The sequence below is a fragment of the Lottia gigantea genome (assembly GCF_000327385.1).
Source record: "Lottia gigantea unplaced genomic scaffold LOTGIsca_50, whole genome shotgun sequence".
In the NCBI taxonomy this organism is placed as follows: Eukaryota; Metazoa; Mollusca; class Gastropoda; family Lottiidae; genus Lottia; species Lottia gigantea.
The window spans coordinates 905,287-927,104 of NW_008709716.1; the positions used below are offsets into that span (position 1 = coordinate 905,287).

At 35.2% G+C, this 21,818-nt stretch overlaps 3 protein-coding genes across 3 annotated transcripts in view; 1 reads left to right on the forward strand and 2 right to left on the reverse strand.

Annotated features, from left to right (window-relative positions):
• Window positions 1-5,507, forward strand: part of LOTGIDRAFT_165237 (hypothetical protein) — a 35,791-nt gene extending 30,284 nt beyond the window's left edge. Inside the window, exons 2-4 of the mRNA XM_009062241.1 lie at window positions 114-200; window positions 3,789-3,880; window positions 4,096-5,507. Of these exons, the coding sequence (XP_009060489.1) occupies window positions 114-200; window positions 3,789-3,880; window positions 4,096-4,305 (389 nt within the window). The 3' untranslated portion in view covers window positions 4,306-5,507. The remainder of the gene's footprint in view (window positions 1-113; window positions 201-3,788; window positions 3,881-4,095) is intronic.
• A 1,525-nt stretch (window positions 5,508-7,032) lies between these two features.
• Window positions 7,033-10,446, reverse strand: LOTGIDRAFT_234405 (hypothetical protein). Its single transcript, XM_009062242.1, has 5 exons — window positions 10,384-10,446; window positions 9,828-10,091; window positions 8,175-8,402; window positions 7,606-8,041; window positions 7,033-7,434 (listed from the first exon to the last, which is right to left on the reverse strand). The coding sequence occupies exons 2-5, from the start codon at window positions 10,081-10,083 to the stop codon at window positions 7,419-7,421; spliced, it is 936 nt and encodes a 311-aa protein (XP_009060490.1). The 5' UTR covers window positions 10,084-10,091; window positions 10,384-10,446; the 3' UTR covers window positions 7,033-7,418.
• Window positions 10,447-17,512: 7,066 nt separating this feature from the next.
• LOTGIDRAFT_165240 (hypothetical protein) lies at window positions 17,513-21,007 on the reverse strand (the record flags this gene model as incomplete). Its single annotated transcript, XM_009062243.1, has 3 exons — window positions 17,513-17,650; window positions 19,982-20,127; window positions 20,902-21,007. The coding sequence occupies 3 exons, from the start codon at window positions 21,005-21,007 to the stop codon at window positions 17,513-17,515; spliced, it is 390 nt and encodes a 129-aa protein (XP_009060491.1).
• Window positions 21,008-21,818: the final 811 nt, after the last annotated feature.

Consider the following 21,818-nt stretch of genomic DNA (forward strand, 5'->3'; position numbering starts at 1 on the left):
AGATCACCATTGATTGCTTACCATCAAACATTCACTTGTTAACTAACCCCCATTACAATATAATAAATCATTCGTTCAATATTAAATTGTCATGTCTATTTTGTTTTTTTCAGGGTATCGAGATTTTGTTCACAGACCAGAAAATTTCCTAGTTTTATTACACTGCACAGAACATGATAACCAGGAATTACGTGATGCTAGTGAGTTATAATTTATACAATATTTTTATCTTGTACGATTCGTCAAATTAATTATTAGAATTGTGGACTCTAAGAAAGGGGTAAATACAAACACCACTCAAGAAATGGCAACAGGTGATCCCGAGCGGTAAATATGTCTGCTTGGGACATTTGCCATGAAACACAGGTTAAAATAAGGTGGTAGAAGACTCTTACAATTTAGATAATTAAGTAGTTTATTCTAGCCTTTCTTCTCATGTTTTGGTTCAAATTAAATTTGACCCCTAATTAAACCACACACAATTTGAATAATTGTAATTCAAGACGGTTTTTTTTTACTGCTGATAGACACGACAACGACTATTTCACTTTTATTACAAGAAATGTTGTATTTTAGAATTTATTTAAGATGTATGTCAGTAATTGCATTACATATAGTCACGGTCTATAGCTGTGTAGAAAACTTGAGTTAATAAATTGTAATTATCCATTCTTGAAAAATCTTTCTACGAACGCATAGTGGAAGTCTTTCAGTTAGTGGGCCAATATCACAGGCCTAAACCTTACACAGGTTGGGAATATTGAACAAAGGAGATCATTTCTTTTTTTCATGAGATCAAAACTAATCTTAAATCTATGATCTTTGGTGTTATTCTCGTAGATTTATATAAGGGAATATGTTTTTATTCGTTTGCCAATATAACAACGTTTGATATATTCGATTTCAGAAATTCGACAAAAAAAGGGTTCAGGTATATACATAAATATATTGCGAACGCTTAGCAATTTGTAAACTCATCGTCGCATCTATTAACAATATATTTCTAGATGAACTGTCCACTCATTTACCAATGTAATTTTCAGTAAAATGACTAACAATGTACAAATTGATTTCAATCAATCTGGCTTAGATGAGGTAACAAACAGTATTACATTATCATGATATGGATTGCTGCCATCAATAATAAAGGAAAAATAGATAGATGTTAATAACGATAATCGTTGTATAGAGAACTTAAGGTTCATCCATTGATTCTCCTACGTAATCTCGTTATGGAAATGAAATACAAACGTATTAGATAACATATTATTAATTATATACCCTATGGAAAATATTTCATAATTACTTTTATTATGCAGTTATTGACATTGTGTACATAATTATCGATATTTGAGACAAACTAATTCCTGTTTGGAATATTAAGTTACTGTTGCTTGGTAAATCACGCAATATCATGTTTTTGTTTTGACAGTAACCTATGAAAAGTAAAGTGTAGTCGTTCTGAGTTCTGGTTAGTTACACCAAATGTGTCGACTTCCTCGCTAGATTGCTAATGACTTCCGGTATATAGCATGCTACCATAACGGAAGTTGCTAATTATTCTGCTGAAATCTGTTTTATGTCGTTTATTTTTTGTATATTATTGAAGGCAATTCCAAGAGTAATTGTATATTTTAGGCCTAGTGAAAGACCTAATACGTGTATTGCTAAATATAAAGAGTGAATTGTAAGTCATCAACACTATCTGTACAATTGGGTTTTTTTTAATTTCATGTCAGAATTTCTTTTGGATCATCTTCTCCGTTTCAACAGACTTGTTGTCATTCAGATCTGCAAATACTGAATCTAGCTCATACCTCATTGAATACAAACACGTAAATATCAGTAATATAGAACCGGGAAGAACAATCAAATAAGAAGAAGTAGCATTGTCAATAATTCAATCTAAAAAATTACCAGACGTAAGTTGGATTTTTAGTATGCCCAATTTAATTTTCCAATTCATCCGTGTAATTGAATCTAAACTGACATAACAATTTGTTCACAGACTCAAAAACAAGACCTCTTATCTTCATTTACAATTATCAAACTCTGATGCGATTTGGTTTGCCATCCCTTTATTAGAGTCCACATATAGAGTTTTTTGGATTATTATTGAAATATTTACAGGAAATGGGTAGTCTAAGCATGATATTAGCCATTTGATTCAGACGCATTTTTAAAAAATTATAAGTTGAAAAAGAATAATTATCTGTGACCTTAAATTTTGAAGAAATGCAGGCTTGCATGGCTCTTATGCACGATATTTTACTTTCTAGTTAGATCACTGAGCACTAGTTTAACTATAACTGTCACTTTCGAGGCTGATTCGATATTTATGGAAGAATTTCTTTTCAATTTTATTTGTGTAACAAACGAAATGTTAGTATCTTTCCTATCTTTAAGAGCTACACATTGACACTCTCTGATACATAAAGTATAGTTAGTATAGTGATATTTATAAAGGCATTTTACATAAATCTAAATGCAATTTTAGTGTTCTAAACGTCAATTCTTTAAGCATGATCAATTCGTTTTTAATGAATTGTAAATGAATAATTCAAAGAAGGCATAAATAGGTCTAAAAGTCTGCAATAATTAATCACTTTGTTCTCTTCCTCTGTAAACAACATTTCCCACGTACAGTAGTAATCAATCGATATTTCAATTAAAGAGATATTATAGCTGTTTCTGGTCAATTTCTTGAAGGTGGTGGTTATTGTCAAGGCCTAAAGTATGCAATTACCATCAACTAAAATCTGCACAGGATTTGTCTGCATCGTGTCCATATCGTTTTAATGAACTAAAATTCCGAAGCTCTTCACCCTTTATCTGTCTGTCTTAAGTGTGTTCTTGTTGATATCATTGGATGTATCGATATTTATGTATTTATCATTCGTTATTTGTCAGGAAACTGTGACCAGAGATATCACAGGAATTTCAAGTACCTTCTTTGAAAACATTCCATAATTCCACTTTATTAGATTATATTATTATATATACTGATTAGGCGGAATTATGAACTCAAGTTCCCCATAAAAGGTTGGACGAGTTCATAAAGTCAAAAGAAAGATTAAATTGACTCAAGCATTGTCTTAAGAGTTTTGTTCGTTCATATAAAGGTATAGAGGTGACAAACCCGTCCACTGTTTAATCACAACTGTTCGTCTAATGTATTTACTGTCTATATTTCACCATTATTTACCAGCTATTTCATGTTGTGGCTTTAATTCCAAATGTTTAAATATGACACAGACTAAATTGGTTTCAAGTTATTACTGATCTTTAAATTGCTAAATGTATTTATTATTCAATATTTCCACATCGATTAACAACATTAATGAAGGTATTTTATTGCTCGTTGAACTAAGGCAAATAATATGTGAGCAAACATTATCAATATATTGCTTTATATAAAAAAATAATTTTTATATCAGAACATTAACTCCTATTGAACTTGGGACACAGAATTAAATGAAATGTTATGGTGTGGTATTTTCTTATGTGAAGCATCGAAATTAATGGCGGGTGATATCATCCACCCAGCGTTTGAATCGATTAAGGCGACCTCTGTTAATCTGTTATACATACATTATATATATATACATGTATTCCATCTTTAAATCCCAGCAGAAAATCCAAACTCTGAACCAACCAACTTAACTTAACCAACTATGATTATGCATAGATTACCACATGTTTTCATTTTGTTATTGTAAATCTATCCATATGTCATCCAGGTAAAAAATAAAGTTCAGACTTGATACAAAATAGCAATTCTATTTCAGGTCCAGGAAGAACGAAGACTATGATAGTCGAATTAACAGAAAGAATGAGATTTATTGAGGATAAGTTTGGTCAACTTATGCAACGATCAGGAGTAAGTAAATCCATCATTCCCGAGTATCTATATATGTAAGATTTCATCCTAAACGCTGAGAAAACAACTAGTATACAAAGTAGCTAATTTTAGTCATTTGGACTGTTGAGGGATCCAAAATAAATGTTGTCGTTATTGGCACTAATGCAAAAGTAACCGTACGAAAGTCACATTATGAATTTTGTATACTTTTTAAATTTAAACCTATATTTTAGATATCTGGTAGAATACAGCGAGGCGGTGGAAAGCCTGGAGAAGCTATTATTAAAGCCGCCGTCGAAGAAGGCGCTAGTATGATAGTCACCGGAACACGAGGATTAGGAAAGATAAAACGAACATTTTTGGGCAGTGTTAGTGATTATGTGGCCCATCATTCACCAGTGCCTGTTATTATCTGTAGAAAAACCTGCAAATCTTCTGAATAACCAATTAAAATATCTAGTATTATTCCAAGCAGCATGTTTGGTGTTAAACTATTACACGAACATTGTTCATACTGCCTTCAATTAACTGTATTTATTAGGAGATGTTTTCAACTAGAGCAGTTTTCAGACTTGGTGATCTAGCTACAGTGTGAATATACAAATAGGCAGTGGATGAACATGGTCCAGATTTGAGCAACGATAACACTTTTGATTAATATTTCCATAACAATGCTTGCTATCCTTAACTTCCCACAGTTACTTCGATACTGAAGCACTATTCTCACTATATTTCTGTAACAGATTCACATTAGTTCTTTTTTTACAGTATTAATGTGTATGCTGTCGCACTTAAGCTTAATACCTTACATAATTATTGTTATGTTTGCATTCTAAACTATTTCTCTATGCTATATTCTATAATACCCTTTCATATTCAGTTATATTCGCATTCTAGAATAGTCGTCTATTTTGAGATGTTATATTCACAGTTTAAAAAAGCCCACTATATCTCGATGTTGTATTAAGCAAGGAAGCAAAATATCACCCTCGAATTAATAGGGGAACCCCAAAATCAGTGTTTGAATTGTCTTACAATTTAAATATGCGTAGTTCGCAATAGTTATATTATAATTATATAATAATGTGCATAATATAATTACAAGGAGAAAACTTTAAATTGTCTTATATCAAAAAAAGTAAGACTATGAAATGATATATGGTTGTAACTGATCGTTAATTCTTCTATGACAAATTGTTAATCTACTCTCTGTTATTGCCTTTTCCCACCATAGAGACATAGTAATATTCACTTTAATAGAGATATGTGTCGTAAAAAAAAAGACGAACAAATAAGCCTTTCAAAAAAGGTTGCTTCCCTCGAATTTAACAGCTTTTGAAATCTAGATGTCGATTTTGTCAAAATAAAAGAAGGCTAGATCAAATGCAAGTCAAATCGTCTGAGACATTATTAGACTTGAAACCTTGTGCTGTGCGATAAGACAGGACTTGTATTCCTCACAATATGCGAAACCTAAACGATGCAAGCTATAACTAATTGACAGACATTGAGGCAGCCTATGGTTACTGGGCAATGGGGGATAACTGACTATATACAATATTTTATACAGATTTTGAAATCATCTTTGTAGGTTTTACCCTGCACTTGTACAAAACGAATAAAATAAAATTTATTTGTCACGGTCTTTATTTTATATACATAAATTTGTTTTAAAGGGTGTCGTTAAAGTACTGGTTATCTCTAACAAAAGACTAACAATTTTATTGTGGTTTGAATATCACCGAAATTGCGAAAAGCTGGAAATGGTACGGATATGTTGGGCGGTATATACTGATAAATTTAATATCCACGGTATTTCTATAGTCAATCTGACTTGTATCTCACATATTTACAATGAGGGTCTACCCCATTGAAAAAAATATTGTATATGGATTGAAGAAAACATCCTTATATTCATGGTATTCACTAAAGTTGTCTGGCCATACTAGGAATGGAAGAACAAGCATTAGCGTGTTGAAAGAGAGAGATAGGCAGGAAGCGTTATTTGATATAGAAGTGGCTATATCACAGGGACTGGTTGAACCGAACCCAACCTAAGGGGGCCCCGGGCCCAAGATAAAATTGCAGCAGGCATATTTTAAAACAAATTTCCTGGGAAAAGTGGCCCAACCCACTCATCTAGTTGAGCAGATGGTCATTCTTTGTCGCGTGGTGGCAAGCAAGACACAATGTTTTGAAAACGTTTATAGATCGTCACTAGTGGTAGAACAACATTTCAAAAATGTTTCGAAAACGTTTTGTGTTTACGGGGGTCCTAACTGATCACATATTCAAAAACATTGAGACTTTTTCCGTCGCCAATGGTTCGCAAACAATCGCAAAGCGCAGTTGGACTGAGGCATTTGAGACCATGCACGCAAATTGGCCATTAATCAAGTGAGTGAGAATACATTCAACATATTATCCAGTATCACCATGGAGACGACAGACGTAACCATAGCGAAAAGGAAGGCACGATTTACAGAGCTAACAATCGATGTACTCCTTGATAACATTGAAAAACATTCTTGCATGTAGCTTAAATGAATAGCCCCCCCCCCCTTTCCGAATGGAAAATGTGGGACAAATTATCTCGCCCCATTTCCCGCTCCAAACGCCAAACCAGTGCTTTTTGTGACAATTTGGCCAAGGCGCTGGCTGGGGTCGACTTTTGGACGTTTCTGGTGTGCATATTGCAGAAGGTAATTTGTCTGGCAAAGAAAATATACTTTGTCTCAAGGGGTACAAATAATGTTTGATCTAGTGTGTCTGGAAAGAACCATATTTTGTCTAATGTGATGTATGCAATACCGTGGAATATACTTTATGTGGTACCAATCTATATTTTATCTACCATATCTTTTTGTCTCACTTCGGAATCACAAGGGGGTAAACGCAGCAGCAGGTCTCCGACAGGCGTCAGTTCTATATATTCCCCATCATTATCTACATGATCCCACACTCCGCAATTGGTGCCAAGTTCGTTTGACCAAACTACTCCTGGCTGTTGCTCCACTAGTATTATTGTGGCCTTTTCGTTGCACATATATCTAATTTCAATTTTCTTATAGATCTCCCCGTCAAGAGTGCAAAATACATCAAGGGCCAGCAATCAGGTAGTCAGTTTAGAAGGACTTTAAGTTATTCGAAAAATAAAAATACTACAATATTCAGATAAATACTACATGTAATTTTCAGTAATAAATATATGGTATAATTTCATGCATAGGATTTTATTTAGAAACACCGTTAGTCTACTGTACTAAAAGATTTAGACATTAACATAGAACATTAACAGAGGACATATATAGAAGACTTAAACAGAGAACTAAAACGTCCAAACAGAAAATAAAAATGCTAAACAAAATAGGGTATCTTGGAATAGTATGCAATGCTAACTTTAATATTATTAAAAGATAAGTAAACTGGCTATTTAGAGTTATGAATTATACATATTATATAGCAGTAGCAATAAGATTCAGTGAGACTTACACTCTTATAAAAAAAAGAAAAAACACGTTTTGATTGAACACTTCTATCTAAACACTTTGTCGTACTATGGTAAATCTTTGCTGAAAAAGAAACAAAAAATTATCATAATATAATAATTTCAAATCATATACATGTATTATAATAATAATAGATTACCCTTGAAAAACGCGAGTCTGGTGGTCAAGGTAGGACTAACCAAATCCTCAGCATTTTTAATTTTGAGTTTTTGAAACTAACACAAAAATACTTACCAAAGTCGACCACAGGTTCCACAAAATTCCGTATCTGAACGACAATTCTGTGTATCTGGATCGAAGACAAAATTCGAGGGACATTTAACAACTTCTGCAACTACTCCATTTTCACAGCGTATGAATATATCACATCTGCCTCCCTGATCTGGAAATAGTCCATTTTGGACGCAAGCGGGTGCAAGTCCACCTCGACTTTGTGGAATTCTATACAATGGTTCACATTTATTTGTAATGGGAGAGAAAAGACGGGCAATATTCAATGTTTCGTCTTTACTGCAGGTATCAACTTTGATGGTTCTCTGGTCATTGCAGATTACGTAAAATGGTGACCATTCCCGATTTTCATGACTATGGCGTCCGTTGGATTTTCCGGTGCATGTTGCAACACATGGTTGGCAATGAGAAGTTCCACACTTTCCTCGTCTGTATTCACCTAAAATTTAAATAATAACTAATGAAAGATATATCGAGATCAGTCGTTATTCTTATGTCTACTTAAGCCACCCAATATCTATTTGTATTGGATATTAAACTATAGGTCAACTGTGGTAAAATATAATACTCACAAGGACTGACGTGTTCTACCAATCGTCCACATTTTACGTCTTTATATGGTCGACAACTCAGTGTGGTGGAATCGAATAAATTTGGGTATCTACACTCATCCAGATATTGTTCAAAATAGCGTGGAACGAAATCATAGAACAGACTACAGTTGTAGTACAATTGGCATTCACTCTCATGAGGAATTAACTGTTCGCCTGCTGAGCATCTTTCAGCTACCGTCTTCTTATCTGATGGAAAGAATATTGAATTATCATTTCGCATTTCAGTGATATAATACGATACTGAATCACAATTTAAGTTCTATCTGTAGCTGACCATCTTGTCAACGATCCTGAAGGAACGACTCGGGCCAGTCACAGTCAAACCAACGGAAGTTGTGCTTGTCTTTAATGGGCTTGACTTATTTATTCTTTGCTTTATTACTCATTCATACATAAGCAAATAATTGCACCCTAAGAAGGATAGGTAACATTTAATAATGAGGTTTTTGTCAAAAACTTCCTTATTTAAAATGATCCTGAAAATTTGTGATAATATTCAATATTATAACTGTTACTGTTACGGTGTTGCGATGACTTTCGAAAGATGAAATACGAAAGATATGCTCGTAGAGAAAGGCTCAAACTTAAGGTTACATCGGCTCCATTCTCGATCTTGCAACAATGTAAGAATAGATCTAAAAAAAATCGCACGTGACCAAGCACGACTATGATCGCAGCGGTGTTTTCCCGTCGTCGTGAGCAAAATCCGTGCGACCTTCCCATTACTTTCTGTGTACGCTCTATATTCGATGGTATCTCGCTCTAACCGCGTCCTACGCTCTGTAGACGCTCTATGAGTTTATCCACTCGATCCGATACGATCTGAAAGGGATTGTAAAGAGGTTTTCTAGCCTTGGTAACACAAGTGAGAAAAATTACGTATTCGTAGATAATTATTGTCCTATCAAAATTGGCCCTATTTATTGGTAGCAAATTTCAGCCAATCAAAACAAATCAATCGTTATGACGCTTTGTTGCGAACGTAAACAAAACGAAAGCAGCGTGCCATTGCATATTTTAATGAATATGTACGGTACAGAATTGAGTAAGATTTTCGTTAAAGAATTGAAGACGAGAGAAAATCAAACCTTACTTTAGAATATTAATTTGGAAATCTCTTCAATGTCAAAAACCTTATTCGATATACGATGGCCTCGTCTTGTACGCTCAGATTCTCGCCTGAGCTTCGCGCAAATTTGTCACGGTCGCCCGGATTTGCGTGCGACCGTTATGAAAGGCCCGGCGGTCGGTGGCCGACCTTCAGTTTTTGACCAGAAGAGTGAAGCTCAGATCGAGTGAGTGTCGAGCAATGAGTTCCCGCTCGAGAAGACTGAACATCACTCATCTCCGTTCGAGCCTCGATTGTCTCTCGATCAATGCGTCCTTTCCTCGATTGTCTCACGACCAATGCGTCCTTTCCTCGACCCTGTTCGCTCTTTCTACGCTATGACTTTTAGGTCGAGGCACAGTTTATTTACATGTCTGAGCGACCAAGATGTGACCAGCGACTGTGTACGACCTGCGGCGACCAAGCCACGCTCTTAGATCGCAGTTCGTGTTCAGGGACGATTTCTCGGTGAAATAATATGTTGGAGCTTGTGAAAAACTTACTGCTTGGTCCTTGGTCACAATCATCGTATTGACCACCTCGTCTTACACATACGTGTAACTGATTATTCAGAATTAATCCAGAAGGACATGGTACCATAGGAATAGGTTTCCCAAAATCACATCTCCAGAATTCACTACAATTGTTTGGGTTTCGTATCCAGCCAAAGGAACTTGTACAGTGAGGAGTAAACGATTCAATAACAGTACAGCTACCAATGACAATCACTGCAAAAACACTTAAACTTATACTGCACATAATGAAGTCTGAAATAACCAATGGTAATAAGTATATAAACTAATAGATAAAAGCAACTAAGGAACTATAAGAAGGAATGAGAGATAAACGGAAAAAGTCAAAGTTAGACAGAGTAAAAAAAAAATGTACTTTTGATTATAGTCGATGTGCGTCGCGTTTAGCCAAAAACAGACTACAGAACATTCAAACAAATTTCATTCACGTTCAACAATGATTAAATTTAAATAAATAAACAAAAGGATTGAGTCCCTTTCACAAGAGATGCAGTTAAAAAATTTAAATGTAAATAATATTGTATACCTTTTTGTGAGTCGATTAACTGCTAAGACTCCTTAATCGTGGTTAACTCGCCATAAGATAAATATGAAAGCTAACAAGTTCGGATGACAATTTTATAGCAATATAATGTGTAGGAGAAAATTTAAAAAAAAATAGGTGAAAAATTATAATAAAAGGATTTCGTAATATAATAATTCAAAACATCCTTTTCGATACCGGTTGGACTCGATTTAGATCTTCCTACGCAAATGTTTTCTATAAAAATTGATTGTTGGGTGGTTTTTTTCTCGATAAGAGACTGGATGCTGTTCATCCCAAGCAAATATATTAAGTAGTATCTTTGACCTAATCGGTATATAATTAGGCAGTTCAAATGAATGAAACAGATCATCCATGTTTTAAAACATTTTTGATTAAGCTTCAAATTTTTGAATGAAAAAAACAGGTCTTGATCAACGTACAGGAATGTATCAATGGGTATAAGATCATCCAAGCGGAGCCGATAGTGCTGATCGTGTCAGATCGAGACCCAATGGGACCGTCAAGCGAAACAATCCTATTCGATCATATCTACACAAAATTTGACAGCTAAACTTGACTAATCATGAAGAGAGAACAACAAATCGTTTCAGACCAATGGACAAAACCTGTGATTTCAGGAAAATTATACGATCAGCCACGAGTTGGCAGCATTAAGCCGCAAATAGACGAGGTATGGTGAGGGATTATCGAAACAGTAGAAAATAGACCCGGTCCCGTACATCGTAGGCTATTCCTACCTTAGACGTAGCCTACTCTTATTGTATATCACTTTGGTTTTAAAATATCTCATAATCTGTAAGTTACTCAGTCGACTACGCATAGTGTACTCTTGAGACGTTTGACGTATAAGGATGCTTGAAATGATATATTAGTATTTTAGATTAATATCACAACGAAAAGAAATATAGCAAGCCAATCCTGATATTATACGATATTTACCCTATAGAAACATTCGCAATGGTATATCGCCATCAAGTTGATCCTTGTTGATCTGTCAATGAATTATCAAATTACTTCCTTTTACTCATATGTGACGTTTTTTAACACTTCGCCAAATATAAGACTTTGAGAGATTCACCTTGAGAGCAATAATCATTATTGATCTTATTATTGGACCACACGTATCATTTCTAGTGTTTTATGTCACATGTAGGAAGAAAACAGATCTGCGAGAGGTGCGGGTTTAGTCAGAAAGTAATCTAGTTCGGGAAATAAGATTCTAAATTATAGAGGATTGATATACTTATTATAACTATTAAAAACATATTTCCTTCAGCTTGTTGTTTATTTGAGTGTTTATGTATTTGGTAGTTCTATTATATCAAGAAGTTTTGATGAAATAACAATAATACTTTGAAACCTGTTTTGAGAACAATCTATGTTGGTGCTCTTGAAAAGACAAAGCAATAAATTTTGCTAGGGTTTGTGCATTTTCCCTTTTGATTTCCTACTGTAGATGGGTTATTATTTGATAGTGTGGCATAAGTTCAATGAACATATCGGAGCTTCATCAAGCAGTAATACGATGACTCGGTTGAGTCGCATTAAGTCTTCATGGACTGAAAGTGTTTTACTTAACGAACCTCCTCAGAGTCTCATTTGTCATCGATCTACATAAGGAAGAACACCAGTTTGTATCTCGATTTCATAATCATCACCTCCAATTCAGTAGGCTAGTTTGTTCGCTAAGTCTTAAAAGGCACAGTAAGTTTTTGATACTTCTGATAAATAACAAAGTTATAATCAGAAAATTTCTAAAGGAAAGAAATTAAGAAAGAAAGATGCGGGTGGAGTGAAGTTTGTCTGTGTTTATATAGGATATATAGAATACAATAGAAATGTTTTGTATTCAAGTATATTTATTAATATTCACCATGAATATAAAACAATATTGACTATAGGGGTGTTTTATTTACTTCTTATTCAATAATTACATTATATTTTACGTTATATCCGACTAGTCCTAATGCATTTCATAACATCCAAAAATGAAAATTTTACACAGAAATCTCTCATTTAGAATGACGATTCTTAAAATATCATTCTATCAATTTCCAATTATTAAGCAACCAAAAATACAACTTTCCCACTCAACCGAAATATCTTAAAGGTTAATCATGCCATGGAGATATAAATTATTGTTTCTTTGATAAAAGGGTGTAAAAATTATTTTGAAAATAACTTTTAATAAACTGTAGAGAATTTCAGAAAAAAAAACGGACGTCAGATCTTTCAGTTTACAAAAACAACTATCATTCTCAATTTTTTATAAACTGAAACATGTCTTTCTTTCAGATGATCGCCGGAATTAAACAACAAGTTTTTAACCAAAACGTTTTAGGAGGTATAGTGGAGCTGTATGTTTTAGCTTATGTCCAAATGTCGGGAAAGAGTGTTCATCTCATAAGGACAATTTCTACGCAAGGCTATAGATGGAATATATTTGGGAAGAGGGATACGTTGGGAATATCATACTGAAACAGTTTAGAATGTCCCCTGTTCATCACATATCTGGATTACCCGAAAAGACTTGTTATCCCATTTTAAACTACCTGTTAGCATAGAGATTTAGAAATTCGAGATCAAACTGGCTGCATGGGATTGAAGCTTTTTTTTACTGGTTTTAACATTTGCCTATTTAGTTCTGTTCAGAGAAACCGTGAATTACTAAAATTAAATTCACAGACTTTCAAAGGAAAATAAATAATATATAGTTTTTCTCTGAATAAATAATATACTGTTTTTCTCTGAGTGCCAGGTATTACGAAGCGGAACATCGTGGTTAAATATACTTCATTAAGAAAAAGTCGTCACTTACTACGTCTTTGCTCATTATATTGCAATTGCAGATAGTAATATTATGTTGAATTTAAGACTTACCTGTATTGCGTATTTATATGTTGTGAGTATGATTTATAACAGTAACTACTACAGTTGAAGAAATTTAGATCCTATTTATCAAATGTAAATATGTCCACAAACTATTATGTACTCCTTACATTCAACGCACACCTTACAATTGTTTGAAGTCACCTTAGAAACCACACTTTTCTGAATCACGGCAGTATATATCAAGTTATGCCATCACTAAGATGTCGCTATTTGCATAAACCAACCGCCTTTAATTAGTCCAAATTAACCCCTTGAACAAGACTTAGTGTTATTTGCGTTTTGAGTATTATACGAAGTTAAAATAATGAGTATAAAAAGACAATAAAGGTATAAGGGGTGGTATAAGGAATTTATATAATGTTAAATATGTTCATATGCATAGCGACATATTTAATTCTACTCCCCGGTACTAAGATTATATTTATTATGAATTATGTGGTTTGATATTTATTGTCTTTAAAAAAGCTTTTGATTTAATGAAACATTTTTTATTATTAGACAAACTAAAGAGTTAAAAACTGACTTGAAATTTTATAAGATTTATTTAACACAGGTGATATGTTAATGGTACATTATCTCCACACTGTGTGATACCAGATTCCCCAGGGATCCATTTTAGGACCTATTCTTTTCAATATTTTCATTAATGATCCCCCACTTTATTTGAAATCTCACTGTGATTTATTCGCTGATTATACGATTGTCTATTCAAGTAATTTTTCTCTATCTCAACTTCAAACAAATCTTCAACACGAAATGGTTATTTGGTGTAAAATTAATTCAATGATAATTAAAGAAAACAATGTATGCCTATAACCTCTAACCAACGGAGATCCCGTATGAAAATCGATGAACTAAATATTTCAATTAATAATTCCACAATTGAAAATGTATCAAAATCTAAACTTTTGGATGTTGTAGTTAACAATAACATGGACTGGAAAGATCATATAAATCATATCAAAAAGTTATTAGTAGTAAACTTTACCAGCTTACCATCGCTCTGTGTTAAAGTTTATATCAACCTATATTTGATTATTGTAGTCCAATTTGATTCCCAATCTACTAATATTCTAAAGATACTTTTTAAAATAGCATCAAAATTAATTGTAGGAGTCCGCACTAATAAATATGTCATTTTAAAATTCCTGCATAATTTCAATATAATAGATATCTTTTCAAGACACAAACTGAATTCCTTTGTCAAATATATACTGAACAGTTATAGAAACGTCGCATTTTTAGATTATTTATTTATTGCTCATGGCACGTCTAACCTCTCAACAACGTGAACACGCCATCGGACGATTAAATGCCGGACAACGTGCTCTAGTCATTACCAATGCATTTAACTTTATGTACGAACAATTGAGAGACTTCGGATTCGTTACAACTCCACTAACATGACTAATGGCCGTCCACGTAGTTTCCGAGTCACAACACAAAGACAAGATCGCTATATCCTGTGGTAACATCTGCATGACAGATTCACAGACAGCTCGTCAGACCATTGGCCACCATCAGCAACCCATCAGTGCTGATACCGTTCGAAATCGTCTCGCCTTCCAGAACCATACAGGGGTCCGACGCTCACTCCCCATCATCAGTAACGTCTTGCGTGTGCCAACCAACGACAACATTGGCCTATTCACATATCGCCTCTTCCCATTTTGCCCCTTCTTAATTTGCCCCCAATTGATTCCCATATCGCCCCTTTTTAATTCGCACCCAACTGATTCCCATATCGCCCCTTCTTAATTTGCCCTTCCTAATTCGTCCCAAATTTATTTTCATTTCGCCCTTCCCAAATTGGGAAGGGGGTGCTATGGGAAAGTCGGGGGGGCGGGGGGGGGGGGGGGGGTCGTAGGGATGCCTCTGGAATTATACCCACCCCTCATTCCCTAAACAAATTCTCACAGTAAAAATATTCAAGATGGCAAGCAACATTGACAGCAAGACAAATATATAATTTTTTCCAGCGTTTGAAATTTTCTAACAAATTGTTCAATAATCAATGTACTGGATAATTGGGAAGTTAACAAGTAAACATGCAACTCAGTTATGCCGATGGTCATTTATTTTAGGCAATTCGTCAAGCGAGTTGATACGATTTGCTTCAAAAAAAGCCTTAAGTATCAGAAGGACACTAAATGCATGCATTGGTTTGTTATGAATGCACGTTCTCCTTCAACCAATGAGTAACTATATGAACAGATACGTAGTTTGCAGTCGACACACCAGGGGATGACTTCGATTGGAGTTTCTAGGTTATCGAGTCACAACCGAACTGTAATATTTAATAGAGATTAGACCCCTGAGACGTAATATTTGACCTATTTCTTCAAATTTTGAGATTTAAAATGAGCGCAACAGTTTAAAGTGTCATCATATTGCCTAAACTCGATCGAATTTGATTTTTACTCTCATTCTACATGTGTAGGCCTACGGTTGATAATTACATCATTCCCATAACTCATTCCATTAATTTTAGCTCGACCACAGAGTTTCAATCTAAGTCACCCTGGGAGACACAGTGCTGACACACAGATTTACAGTTGATAAACACGGCGGGTTTGAGGGCCTCAGAACCAGACCGGTTTGTTGGTTGGTAGATGACAAGTTAACGTTCGCTTCCAGCGGATGCTGATATCGCAATCTAAGAACCAGACCGGATCATCCCACATTTTTATACGCCCACGTGAAATTGGGGCGTATATTGTCGTCACCCATGTCCGTCCGTCCACCCGTCCACAATTGCTCGTAAACTACAATTGACAGAAACGCTGGTTTCTTGGTGTTTTTGAATATCGGCCAGTTTCGACACGTAACTGTAAATTAGTTAAGTAGATATCGTATATAATAAAAATAAGATAAGAAACTTTCTTGTTCATGTTTCAGTTTAAAATGTTTATATAAAACTAATTTGTTTGAAGAATTAATTTCTGAAAACCATTGTTGCTTATAATGGTCAAAAATGCGTGAGCGAATAATACCAAAGGAGCAGGTATTTATAATAAATTGAAAGTCCCACATGTAATTTAAGCCCAGATCATATAGTAAATTTCTTGCCCAGTTCTGTTTACCCCTGTCACAATCATTCTTAAGCTCCCGATAAATATTAAATAATATTGCTGAAGAACAATTTAAAATCTTAAGCCAGTATTTACAAATTCTAATTTTTCTACAAATAGGTAACAAACCAGTTTACCCAATAAGGCGCATATATTTGAACTAAATCTTACTTTTAATAGTTTTCGCATGAACTAGTTTTCTACTTTTTCAACATCCTTTGACAAATTGAACCCCCAGACTTCACTTTCATACATTAGAACAGACTTAACTAAAGAATCATAAATTTTCAATTTACAGTCAATATATATATTTAACTTATTAAAAATGAAATATAATGAATACAAAGCTTTTCTAATCTGATCATGTAACCGTTTCTGTGAAGCATTAAAATGACCATTGTAATTAAGAAGAAATTCCATTTCGTACAGAAAAAATAAAATAAATCTAACAGACGTTGTAATTCTTTTGGACACTTGCAGAATAAAACCGTATCATCGGCAAACATTAAAATAAATAAGATTCTATATCTTACAACACAAAAATCATTTATCTAAGTTTCAGGTATAAATTAGTTTCAACGTCATACATAAAAAGTAAAAACAATATAAGAGACATTGATTCGCCTTGTTTTACGCCCATTTGGCATTTAAAACTACCAGATATGTCATCATTTACTCTAACGTGTATCTTAACAAATTGGTGAAGATTAATAAATTATGTTAAATCTTATCAAAACAACATTTACGGAGATCTATAAAACTAGCATACAATTTATCACTGTTTCCCAGTGTTTGCGTAATCAGATTTTGTAAATTAAAGACAGCATTAACAGTGGTACGATTTTTTCTAAAACCGAATTGACAATCAGGAATATTACCAGTAGATTCAGCCCAGTTGGTTAATCTAAATTTTAATACAAGGCTTTAATAACAATGCGAAATTCGATATTAATGCTATTCCACGATAATTATCGACTGAATCCGGGTCACCTTTCTTTGATACTGGAAGAAATAATGCTTCAGACCATTTCGATGGATAACAATCAGTTGTGAAAATTGCATTAAAAAGTTTTGTAAGAATTGGTGTAAAAATTTCTGCACATGCAATAAAAAATTTACAAGGTATGCTATCAATTCCATAGCTTTTAACCTCTTTTCAAATTTTTGATTACGTTCAATACTTCAGCTTCAGTAATATCATCACCAATAACCGGTATACTTGGACAATCATTACGGTCAAAATTGTCATTCTCATGGGACTGGAGCCGTTTAGTCGAACTCATCTTTAAAATAATTATAGAAGTCACTCAAGCCGGGCCTCCACTTGAGAGTTTTATAGCACGAGTTCGTTCGCTCTCCGAGAGTAACTCATGAGTGGACGGTATTTTATGAGCAACTGTTGGACAGTCGCAACCAACTCTCAATAGAACTGCTGGGAGTGATTTCTCTGAAGTGGAAGGGGGTCTTCTATAAAATGTCGGGCATTCGAACCCAGATTTCTGTTTGAGAGTGCTCTCAAAGAATAGAATAGTGTTCTATTTCTGCGAGAACTGTCAGCTTTTTATTAACAGGCCTGTCTTATTTTTCACAACACTTGGAGTCTGAAATATGTCGAAACGTGCGGAATGGACGCGTGAAGAGACTGAGCACCTCATCACATAATATGAAACTCGTCCTGTGCTTTGGGATGTTTAATCGACTGAGTTTCGAGACAGGCAGAAAAAGAACGATGTATGGCCGAATCGGTACAAAAAGACATTGTGCACTCTTTTTCTCTGTTTTGTCTTTCCATCGATCATAATTATAGCCGCAGCAATTAGTTTTTTCTTGGACAACAACATTTTCAAATCAGAAGTCAGAAATCAGAAATCAAACTGGCAAGATGTCGTGCAACTCGCAACTCCTTCCCACGAATGTAATTTGTCTTTCAGGTGGAAGGACACTTGAAAGTTTCTTGCACAAACTCTCTGATAGTTACTCGCAATAAAATTTACTCTCAATTGCTCTCAAATAAAAATAACACTGACAGTTCTGCCGCGAGTGACTCGCGAAGGCTCGCAGAAAAAACTCTCAAGTGGACGCCCGGCTTAAGAGTTGGACAACTGGATGAGTTCTTTCCCTTCGAGCATGTTTAATATGTGACCAAATATGCTTTGGATTATCTTTGGCAAGATTTGACGATTTTTAACTCTCTGATATATCGAAATTGCTCTCGGAAATTTTTTTAACAGCATTATAATTTGATCTAGCTACAATAAATGGACTTCAAGTGTTTTCACATTTATGCCTATCTCTTAACTCTAAATTCTTCTTTAGCATCACTGCATTCTTTATCAAACCACTTATTGTTAACGCTATTTTTTATTTTGGTTTTTGAAATATTTTTACCATAAAGTTTGTCAATTATTACATTAAACTTAACAGTAATCAGATCAACGAACTCATCAGTACATTCAGGACGTAATGTCACATGAGTTGATCTGATGTGGCCTGTAATATTGCAGTACTCGACGCGCCTATATCTGACGACAAAGGTCATCTCTTGATTAATCAGAATGGCGGACTACTACAGTGATAGTTCAAGCGATGGCGAATATTATAAAGGCAGGAGTAATTTTGCCATAATTCAACAAAAATTATCCTCAAGGCTTGTTTCTGTCACTACTTCACTGGGCGACGCCATCTTTCGAATACCAAGTACGCATGCGCGTTGTGTTCGTCGTCTGAGAAAATCGCGCACGGTTATCCGAACACGATAGATATTTTCCACACGACCGCAAGTGGCCAAATGCACACTAAAAATAACTCGCACACGAAGCGCTGATAGTCGAGCGTAATATGTTTACATATTAGTGGTAGTAAGAAATGATCAATGTATTCTGACACTGCTGAGACTCACTACCACAGTCAGTTATAATCGGGCGACTTTTAGGAATTCTATTAGGGATAAACCACTCCTTGGTAGGATTCCTATGGGTCTTAGGCAAAGTGTATAAATGTTTCCCAAGACAATCAGGTTGGCAAACAGATAGTCATATTGTTTCTGGTTGAGATAATTTGGTTTGACTAAATTTCCCAAGAATATTGTTAATCATATTAGCAGTTATAAAATGGTTCCAGCAAAATGGCATAATGTTTAGGATTATTCAGTTGACTCACTGCTTCTAAAATGTAATCCTTCCTATTCAGAATGACACATGAACCTTGTCAATGCTATCGTCTTTCTTAAGTAAGTTTAACGCTTCACTTTCTAGGTTTCTCGTTCATTATGTAAAGATTTGCTGCTGGCTATTCATACTTGCAATTACTTTCAATATTTCAGGATAGATGGCGTCCTGGGGTGGTTTCCACTTGGATTTAGAAATAAACTTTGTTCTAGCACTCATGTGGAGGGTGGTTTAAAAAATATATATTTGCAGCTGAGTTTACGTTGAAATCGTTCCATAGATGTTCGAAGATAATCAAGGTTGGCTACCTTCAGTGTCGGAATAAACTTAAGTTCATGGTCTAAGATTGAATGCTGAAGGGTTGTGAGAATTTTGTGGCTCAAGTTAACTACAGTTGTGTTCTAACGATAGCCTCTCGGTATTTTTATCCCTAGTTTAAAGACTTACTCGATGCTTGAAGATGGCGTATCCAAAACAAATAATTGCTGTTTCCCGAGACCAATGAAGATTTTCTGGTCCGAATTCTTCTTCGTAGGGTTGTTTGCGTCGTTGGTATTGGAATTTATCATCATTTTGTTGAGGGTCTTGAGATTCTGTTAGAGACAGGTACACATGTGAAGATGATCTTGGAGTTAGGGAAGGTTTGGCGATTAATTTCTGGGCTAGATTGAATGAGATCTTTGCTAACTGGTCGCGGTTGTTGAGGCCTACAGCAGAATGACGGTAGCTGGTTTGGGATCAGAGAGATTCAAGGATTGACTGGATTTGGGCACCAGGGTACGCATGTATTTCGGTGTCTGAAGTAGTTTTGTCAATTCGGCTCAGGTAGAGAATCCAATAATTAAGGTAGAGCAGGTATATTCCATGATGATTTGTCCATGGTTTGGTGATATAAGTGTTAGGTAGCGGATATGATGGTTGTCGTCGTGATTGGTACTGGTTTGGTAGTCTTTAGAAATGCAGCATTGGGTACGGACTGAGATCTGGTTTGAGGAGGGTCACATGGTGAAGATTCAGATGGAGGAGTATAGCCTCTGGGACTATGTTATGGACATATTATGAGCCTATCAGTTTGAGGATATCAAAACTTTGACTTTAACTTTCTTTGACTTTGGAACTTTCTAGACCATAAACTTTTCACAGGAAAAGGAAGTAGACTTTCCAGCAAACAAATATTTAAACAATACTAGATTAACCAGCCTCTAATGGAGGTTAGAAGTCTGTTATGTTGGTTATAATGCCCAGTAGTGATGTTTGTCAGCTTTGACTATTGATTCACTATTAAAGATGCATACTTGAACTAACAAGGAGGAAGGGGTATCTGAAAGAGAAAAGAGAATAGGATGCCTCTCTACGTGAACATTTACCTACGTCTGGCGGACTAGGAGTTGGTGAATTTCGGGCTCGTTTAGGGGTTTGGTTCGATAGGGTGGTGACTCTAGTTGATGTGGGTGTATGTTGATCAATATCCATTTCAGTTGGTTGGGATATGGTTACTCTGGCCTTGGTTTCGTTGATGGTTTGCTAAAATTTGGTGATTACAGAGGCTGCGTCACCTTAGAGAGCCATGTCCGATTGAGGGATCTAATATTCCCATCTATAGCTGATGGTTTATCATTGCTGGGCGGATAAAATGATCAAACTCAGAGACTTTGCGTTTGAAGGTAAACGTTGGTTGACCTTGCTACTAGAAGGTAAGGATTGCCAAATGATGAAGACACTGCAAAACTTGGAAGAACCCCTTCACAAATGGTTCTTTCTCTTCATGAGTGGTTGGCGTCGGTGGGCTGGTGGTCGTTTCTGTTGTTGGTTAGGTCCGTAGTTATCTCTGTGTGGGTAGGCTGTTGGTATGTCGGCGATGGAGTGGGATATAACTAGTTATACAGGACCGTTGTAGTGTACGTGAGGTTGGTTTGGTTGACGATTAGTGTTACGATGTCTGGCTTCTTGGTGTGGTTGTTTCTAGTTGCGGAGCATAATGAAAATGAATCGGCATTCCGATGTTCCAAATATTTCTAAAGCTATCATGCTCTAATTAGGCTGAAATGAATTATCAAAAAAATATTAAGACTGGATGTCCGTCATATTTAATAATTAGTCGCCATATTTGCATGCGGTCAATGATCAATTGAGAGAGCACCAGCTCGATCAAGTTATGTTCCTTGAACGACGCCTATCGGCTACTCTGTTTTGGAAGATTACCGACCCGACACCCAGCTGATTCAGAGTACCAACAAGCACGAGAATGCAGTAGGAGCAAGAGCACACGAAAGAAAACCAACGA